Source organism: Alligator sinensis, unplaced genomic scaffold, assembly GCF_000455745.1.
Source record: "Alligator sinensis unplaced genomic scaffold, ASM45574v1 scaffold345_1, whole genome shotgun sequence".
In the NCBI taxonomy this organism is placed as follows: domain Eukaryota; kingdom Metazoa; phylum Chordata; order Crocodylia; family Alligatoridae; genus Alligator; species Alligator sinensis.
Genome location: NW_005843099.1, coordinates 169,230 through 178,289, shown reverse-complemented (window position 1 = coordinate 178,289; position 9,060 = coordinate 169,230). Strand labels below are relative to the sequence as shown.

At 45.3% G+C, this 9,060-nt stretch overlaps 1 protein-coding gene across 2 annotated transcripts in view; it reads right to left on the bottom strand.

The window, feature by feature from the left end:
- Nucleotides 1–5,488: 5,488 nt before the first annotated feature.
- The window catches only part of LOC106721818 (AP-1 complex subunit beta-1-like), a 77,366-nt gene continuing 73,794 nt past the window's right edge, over nucleotides 5,489–9,060 (bottom strand). For both annotated transcript variants that reach the window (XM_025193786.1, XM_025193787.1), the window contains one exon: nucleotides 5,489–8,537. In XM_025193786.1, the coding sequence (XP_025049571.1) occupies nucleotides 8,463–8,537 (75 nt within the window). In that variant the 3' untranslated portion in view covers nucleotides 5,489–8,462. The remainder of the gene's footprint in view (nucleotides 8,538–9,060) is intronic.

Below are 9,060 nucleotides of genomic sequence, written 5' to 3'. Positions count from 1 at the left end.
CAGGAACCAGTATGAATAGAAATACTGGTAATGAAAATACACTGAATGCTGAAAAACGGTAAGACAATACATCTTAAGCTATATTAATTTAGGCTTCACATGGACTGGTGAACAAGATGAACCAAGGCCTCAATGTGTGTTCTGCTACGCACCGCTGGCTAACAAAAGCTTGAAGCCTGTAAATCTCCAACATCATTTGAAGACAATACATGCTGCTTTCAAAGATAAACCTCCTGAATTTTTTCAGTGCAAACTCAATGAGTTGAAACAAGGGACAGTAACAATGTTTGCTCATGCAACAGTAAATGTAAAGGCCCTGGAAGCTTCGTATTGTGCAAGCCTTCGAATCGCCAAAGCGGGGAAGCCTCACACTATTGGGAAAGAACTTATTCTGCCTGCAGCTAAAGAACTTGTGTTTATAATGTGTGGAGAGAAGATGGCAAAGCAGCTAGATTGGGTGCCTCTTTCAAATGACACTGTCACGCAGAATTCAAGATATGGCAGCTAATGTTAAAGACATTTTAGTGAAACGTGTAAACAGAAGGAGGTATTTTGCATTGCAATTGGATGAGACCACTGATATTGCTGACCTTGCAAATCTTGTATACATCAGGTATGAGTGGGAAGTGAAACTGCTGGAAGATATTTTGTTTTGTCATTCAGTGCCAAGAAGAACAACCGCCGAACAACTTTTCCAGTTACTAGATGAGTTTGTGAAGGAACATGGTATTGATTGGTAACGTTGCATTGGAGTATGTAGTGCTTTGTCTGCAATTTCTGGGTACTCTCCAGTGGGGGTGTGCGAAACGGGCCCTACTCAATTTGGATTCGGAAGTGCTTCTGGTCCACTTCCGGATCTCATGCCGAGTGGGCCGGGGACCCCCCCCACGTTCCTGTGGGACACTCCATTCGCCCCAGCATCACAGCTTTCACAAGCCTCCTGCTACCTAGAGGTATGTAGAAAAAACATTTAAAGCTGGCTCTATGTTTAAATCTCTTAATCTTTCCAAATCTCTCCGAATCGATTCAGAGGGCTCCGATTCGATACAGAGAGGTTAATGGGTCCTCTGATTTGATTCGGAGATTTGGCCACCGAATCTGGCCAAATCTTCGCCAAATTGAATCAGGGACCGAAGCTTCGCACAGCCCTACACTCCAGTTCTTTGAATCCAAAACTCAAATAAGGAATGTCTTTTAAATACTGACCATAACGTTTTATTGCAAGAAAGCTCCAACAAGCACTCTTCTGCTTTATTTGACAAACCAAAGGGCAGCTCAGTGATTTCAATTCTGAAATGATTACCTATCTAGTTGTTTGGTTCAGCTTCTACTGGAAGGTAATCTTCAAACTGTTTCTTGAGAGCAACAAGATGTTCTTCAATGTCATTTTTTATTTTTTTGTCAAGAACCACTTCATTTTTAGACAGAAAACCTCCCAACATTGGGAATGCGCTGAAGTCATCCCTTTTTCTGCGACTAGCAAACAAGTCAAGTTTCCTGATCATTGCATTGATTTTGTCTCACACATCCAATATAGCCATTAAAACTCCCTGCAGCCCAGCGTTCAACTCATTTAGGTGTGTGAATATATTGGAGAGGTAAGCCAATTGCGAGAGCCAGGACAGATCTTCAAAATAACTTGTGAATTGGAATGGATGGTCTGTTAGAAATAGCTGTACTTCTGAAAGTAGCTCAAACAAACGAGTACGTACTTTGCTTCTTGACAACCACCGTACTACTGAATGAAGAAGTTGTACATGAGCACTACCCATTTCATTGCACAGTACACTAAAAATTCGAGAATTCATAGATCTAGCTTTTATGAAATTAACAGTTTTCACAGCAGAGTCCAAAACACCCTTCATTTTCACTGGCATTTTCTTGGCAGCTAGTGCCTCTTGATGAATACTACAGTGTACCCATGTGGCATTAGATGCCACTTTGTGGATACAAGGCATTACCCCACTATGTCTTCTTGTCTTTGCTCGTGCACCGCCAGTACATACTCCAACGCAACGCTGCCAATCAATACCGTGTTCTTTCACAAACTCATCTAGTAACTGGAAAAGTTGTTCGGCGGTTGTTCTTCTTGGCACTGAATGACAAAACAAAATATTTTCCAGTACTTTCCCTTCCCACTCATACCTGATGTATGCAAGAAGATTTGCAAGGTCAGCGAGATCAGTGGTCTCATCCAATTGCAATGCAAAATACCTCCTGCTGTTCACACGTTTCACAAAAATGTCTTTAACATTAGCTGCCATATCTTGAATTCTGCGTGACACAGTGTCATTTGAAAGAGGCACCCAATCTAACTGCTTTGCCATCTTCTCTCCACACATTATAAACACAAGTTCTTTAGCTGCAGGCAGAATAAGTTCTTTCCCAATAGTGTGAGGCTTCCCTGCTTTGGCGATTCAAAGGCTTGCACAATACAAAGCTTCCAGGGCCTTTACATTTACTGTTGCATGAGCAAACATTGTTACTGTCCCTTGTTTCAACTCATTGAGTTTGCGCTGAAAAAATTCAGGAGGTTTATCTTTGAAAGCAGCATGTATTGTCTTCAAATGATGCTGGAGATTTACAGGCTTCAAGCTTTTGTTAACCGGCGGTGCGTAGCAGAACACACATTGAGGCCTTGGTTCATCTTGTTCACCAGTCCATGTGAAGCCTAAATTAATATAGCTTAAGATGCACCGTCTTACCGTTTTTCACTGTATTTTCATTACCAGTACTTCTACTCATACTGGTTCCTGGTAAACACGGGCTGCACTCAAAACTTCCTTTCCAGGTGTATGTTTGCTTGCTGTAGTCTCATGTTCAACTTCGAACTTTTCGCTGATCTCACCACCACTGGTTTGATTATTTGTTGTTTTCTTTTTTCAAATATGCTGTTTTCAACCGCAAATCCATTTCTGGGGGTTGACTACTATCCTGACGACTTATGTTTTTTGAAAAAGCACTAGATTCTGGTACAGTTAGTACTTTCTACGTGACAATGATGACCAATAAATACAATACAGGTATTGTGTCCAATGAAAACCACGCATATACAGTTGAAAAATGTGGCCAATTAAAGCTATGTATGTAGTGTAGTAGGGTGATACCAATATTAAAAACGACATGTTTTGCTTCTGGATTAAATATGAATAAAAATAAAATAACATTTTTTTCTTTAGCGCATCATCGTCAAAATGGCCTTGATCTCCGTCGTCAGAAAACATAATTCAAGTGCAGGGCCAACTACAGATATTCTTAATTGTTCCGCAACCTTTCTGCAGACCACTTGAGTGGAGCTTGCGGACCGGTGGTGGTCCACAGACCACAGTTTGAGAACCCATGGTCTAGAGAAGAGGAGACTGAGAGGGGATTTAACAGCAGCCTTCAACTACCTGAAGGCAGGTTCGAAAGAGGATGGAGCTAGAGTCTGTTTTCAGTGGTGGTAGATGACAGAACAAGGAGCAATGGTCTCAAGTTGCAGCGAGGGAAGTTTAGGTTAGATATTACGAAAGACTTTCTTACTAGGAAGGTGGTAAAACACTGGAACAGGTTACCCAGAGTGGTGGTGGATGCTCCATCCTTGGGGACTTTCAAAACCTAGCTAGACAAAGCTTTGGCTGGGATGATCTAGCTGGGGATGGTCCTGCTTTGAGCAGGGGGTTGGACTAGATGACCTCTTGAGGTCCCTTCCAATCCTAACTTTCTATGATTCTATGATTTTTAGTTCTGTCACCAATGTCCTGTTTGATCTTGGCCTCATCATTTAATCAGTCCTGGTCTCAGTTCTTCTTAATATGTTTGTGATTGTTTCCTGAGGGCTTCAAGACCACAAAAATGAGGTTCTTCTGCTCTTGAACCCATCAGGTTGATAGAGAGGATAACCAATGGCTTTCAAGCCTTTTAACTTAGTAGAAAGCAAGTCTTCTAGTGAATTCAAATGGAGTACAAAAAGTAGATTTCATAAAGCTGTTCCATCAGGAATGGTTCCAACAAACTAAAGAAAGATACAGCAGGGGCTTATCAAGAGCTAAGCCTGCTGGAGCTAAGCAGAGCATAGGATGACATCAACAGTTCTTAGGTAGCTTGAATGGTTGTTTTCAAATTCACCCCACCTGTCTCAGTCTCTTCAGGACTGCGTGGCCTGAGTGAAGACAACTTATGAGTACTCTGTTGCAGCCACTATTTTGGGGCATACTGTGCACATGGAGAACCAGCTCAGCCCTCCCAGGGTTCCTAGTCTTCTTCACCTCACCCATGTCACTGCTCCCTTGCAGACAGTCTGGTGCTTGCAATGTGGTTGCTCCCTTCACTTGGACCTTCAGCTGATTCAGTGCTCCAACAAAATGTATCAGGTGCTCTCAAGTTAGCAAAGGGCTCTCTAATCCTGATATGTCTGCAAACAACCCTCAGATTACTCTTGTTAATGAATTTATGGAAATTGTTCAGTTGTTTTCTAGTTCCGAATCCTGCAGCCCCTCTCTGTTCACAAGGCTCATTTTCTAAGCCACATGCAATAAAACCTTGCTTTATTTTTAAAATCCAAGCTGAGATTCTCACGTAACCCCATTACTCCAGAAACTGGGGCTTTCAAGAATACTTAGCTGACCACTCATTCCCTTCCTACAGGATCAGGTCCACTGCTTGCTCACTGACTCCTGTTGAACCAAGCCAAGCTCTGATTTCCTGTCCCTCCCAGAAGTCAAGGAGAGAGGGAAGGGTAAGCGAGCTTGATTCAGCAATGTTCCTTCCTTTATTTACCGTCTCCATCCTGCTCCAGATGAGAGTCATGGCTACACGTTCATTAATGTGCCATAGTTACAGCACATTAAAATTTAGTACCTGTTACAGGTACTAACTCAATGCACAGTAACTGGCGCTACTGCGCAATAGCACCGGCATATGTATTTTAAGTGATACTAATGTGCAGTAGACTAATTCTACTGTGCATTAGCACAGCTTTTGCCATGACGCACTAATGCACAGTAGAATTAATCTACTGTGCATTTAGCAGCTTGTATAGAGGTGCAAGCTTTACACAAAGTCTATGCCTCAGTTTACCCTCTCCATCTTGCCTATTAAGAGTGCCAAACTCTTCAGAACAGACATCAGCTCTCATTGTGATGAAACAGCACCTGGCACAGGGGGCACTGATCTCACTCATAGTAATGGAAAGCACAGAAGGGAGGCGACGTACATCCCCTGGGCAGGGGAATTACTGAGCTCAGAGCCAGGGAACAGAATGCTGGCTTGTTGGGGTGGAATCGGAATCTCCCAGTCACAAGACACCTTCTCTGCTTCCAAAGAACATGCAAGGGGTTGCGGCACATCCAAGGACAGGAGCAAAAAGAAGCAGCATGTCCATCCTAAATGGGTCTCTGAAAGGGATGGACAGTAACTGAACTGGCTATTCCTACTGTACCCAGCAGCACCAGACAGGCTGTAACACACCTGCCCCTTACCCAGACAGAGTCACACCACAGCAGGGGCCTTAGTGTAAATGACAGTTTATTGACAAGGACACAAGGGAAAGCTTACCAAAAAGTGAACACATCGGAAAGGATGAACAATAAAACCAATGGAATGGGGCTGCCACTGACCAACCCCCCTTCCTTGCCTTCCCGCTCCTCTCCCCACATACCACGCTTCACAGCATGCAGACACACAAACACAGCACAGGCCAGGAGAGAGGCATGGATGCTGGGAAGGAGTTTATGGCAGGCAGGACTGGCTGAGTACTCAGCTGGAACTCTCTTCCCTGGGGCCAATTGAGTAAGACTTGTGGCGTTAATCCTGGAGATCCTCTTCTGCTTCTTCCAACTCACGGGCATAATCTGGTGCAGACTGAGCAGAAAACCCATTACGTGGCACTGCAGCAAGGGGAAGGACCTGCGTGCAGGGGTCCCCTGTCCCCTACCCAGGCTGCCTTCTCCCACCTTGGCAGCTCTCAGGCCTGCTCTGCCTACTAGCACAGCTCGCCTCCAAAGAGCAAGCTTCCAAGAGGCAAGGCCACTATGTAGCTTGGCTCAGGACAGGATGGAGAACAGCGTGCATCTCAGCACAGCCAGCACTTTATTAGTTACTGTAAGAATTATTTACGTAGCGTTCTCAGCCCACCGATCCACAGGGCGCCAAGCCACCACGCTGGCTCAATGTGCAAGTGCCAGGCTTCAACAACACTGTCCCACATTCCTCTTAGCCAGGAGTCTTGCTGCCAAACCAAATTGCTCTGCATAGAGGACACCATCCTGTACCACTGACTAAGAATCCTACTGTTCCACTCCTTACTCACTGGCTCAGGAATGGCTTCAGGAGTCTCCAATTCAGAACCTGGCTGACCCTTCCTTTTCCTTATATTTTCTAACATTACAGCCCCACTCTGTATCCTCCCAAAGAACTGATAGTGGCAAAAGACGGGTGACTGGACCCCAGCCATCTCCTCTGACTGGTACTGCAGAAGCTTGTGAATGCCTTGCTTTAAGGGTAGGAAGTGGTTTAAACCAGGGAGGCATGAAGGGCCTTGCTCAAACTAGGGGGAAGATGCTGTATCAAGCAGAAGCAGGAGAGTGGCATGGACAGCAGAATCCATTCTGTTGTGTGGCCTAATTTAAGTGCAAAGCTGTGCAGGGTTTCTGAATAGAGCCGAGGCAGGCAGCGGCTTTGCTTTTATATTAGCCTTCATGGAGTCCATTTCAGCTCCTTACCTGGGACATGGCAACTCCACAGCACAGAGAGACAACAAGCAGCCATCCTTGATCCCTGGAGAATGCCATGTGACAAGGATCTATGGCAAAGAAGGGAGAGAGCACTCCTAAATCCCTCCCCATGCAGGGGAGTTTTAGACAACAGGGACTCAAATGATCCCTAGTCCACTGCCTGTGGCACAGGAAGCCCAGACCCAGCTTTTGGAATCGGGGCTAGAACCAAGGACCCTGCTCAAGCTCCATGCTCACTGGCCACTAAAACAGGAGCATCCAGCACTGAGGGTTACAAAGTAACATCAAAACATGGCAGAAGACTGACCCCAAGGGATCTTCCCCCTCCTTCCCATCATCACGTAGTTACTTCAGTACCACCAGATAAGCTGCAACTCCTGCACAGTTTCTCAGGGACCTCCCCTGTTCTATGGATGCTCTCCCCCAAGCATCTGCTAGGATTTTGACAGACCTGCCTATCCAAAGCCAGGGATTATTTGCCAGGCGCAAACCTGTCTCCTGTCTTGCTGACCTCAGAACACTCCTATAAAGGGGACAAGGTGAGTCTCAGATCCCTCAGTACTTCAGTCATTATTGCCCAAGGCAGCCCTGTGCTCCTGCTCACAGCACACTGAGGTGTGAAAGTGAATCAGCTGATGCTGCTATGGAGAAACATGGGCAAGTGACTGCGATTACCCTACAGATTTCCTGCATAAGTCTTTCAGTCTGGCCAACATACACTGCTAAATGAAATGCAATCAGGCCAGCTGAAGCTGACACAGGTGAATTGGGGGCAGGGGCTGCAAACGGACTCTAGCAGCAGCAGGCAGGGTGGGGATGACCAAGAAAGGGGTTTTACAAACAGAAAAAAGGCAAGGATGACATCCCACACTCTACCAGGTGCCCCCAGTTGGGAAGTTTCTGTTCCCTTGGTTTTTCACTATGCTGTACCATTGTCATATAAACCCAACCAGCTCGTGCTCCCATCTACTTCACAATAAAAATCCTGTCCAGCAAATCAGTGGCTAATGAGCAGGTGAGATGATTGGGAAATGGTGGGGAGAAGGCGGGGGAGGGAAGAGTGTAATATTTTGGATGAACTGGGCAAGTCACCCAGCACAAATACAATAATTTCAGGGCCTCCTTTCAATTCCTGGACATGAGACCCCTCTCATGCTCCCTCTGCTCATCATTAGCTCTGGGAAAGTCCATCTCATTCCTTTGGATACTTTCACTGACATGGATTTGCTTTTCCTTTGTTGTTTTTTTAAAGCCGGTTACAATTAAAAAAAAAAAAAAAAATCAAATGTATAAAAAATATAAAATAAAGTGCAATTTTTATGTTTTCGATGCATTTGCCTTGTTTTAATGAACAGAGACTTGGTGGGGGGGTTGTTTTGAAATGAGCCATATTTTACAAAATATTACCTACGCCTAAAGCAGTTTAGAAAATGCTGAACATTGGCACGAGATGGAGAAGCCCACGAGAAAGAACAGCAGCAGTGGTGGTGAAAGGGTAACAGGGGGGTGGTCGAAGCAGTGGTTACAAAGTTTCCATGGACGCTAAAAATATCAAACAGGTTTGTTCCCTATTATTATTATTATTAGCACGTGGAGACTAATCGCTACCTTGGTTTCTCAGTGCCTTTGACTGAAATCCTACACATGAATACAGCTGCTTCCAGTTAGACTGTTTTGCCCACACCAACAAGAGGACCATCCGGAGTCCCCCCGTCCTCCCTCCGTGGGGCGAGGCACAGACCAATCCTGTTAGTTTTTCAAAATGGCGTCGTAGGCCTGGTAGATGTACTGGGACACTTCAGGAGCCCGGCACTTCAGGGACAGCTGAGGAGAGAAGGAAACCTGAGGTAAGCATCAAGAAAATGTCAGTGGGATACATGTGGCTAATCTTTACTAACGTACTAGTTTTATTGGTCCCTTAGGACCTATTTAGATGTTTATGACCCACACTCCACCTCCTTATGTCAAACAGCATTAACCTCTATTAGTGGAGCTAGACGATCACAGCCCTTGGTATAGATGCAGCTCCAGGCAGACTCAAACTTCTCAGAGGACTATCCACAAAGTGTTTTATGTGCTGTTAGCAGGCCTGTGCGAAGCAGCAAGTATTCGCTTTGGATTTGGCCAAATCGGAGGGACAGCAATTTGATTTGGACATTTGAATCACTGTCCCAATTCCATTTGGCCGAATCAGATCCAAAGATTCGGCACTGCTTCAGAGACTCGACCATAGACTTAACAGGCAGCTGCCTCCAGCTGGTAAGTCTGTTGGGGTTGGGGGAGAGAGGAAGGAGGGAGGGAGGGAGGGATTGGGGCTGGGACAAGCTGCCCAGCAGGGGTGCAGGGG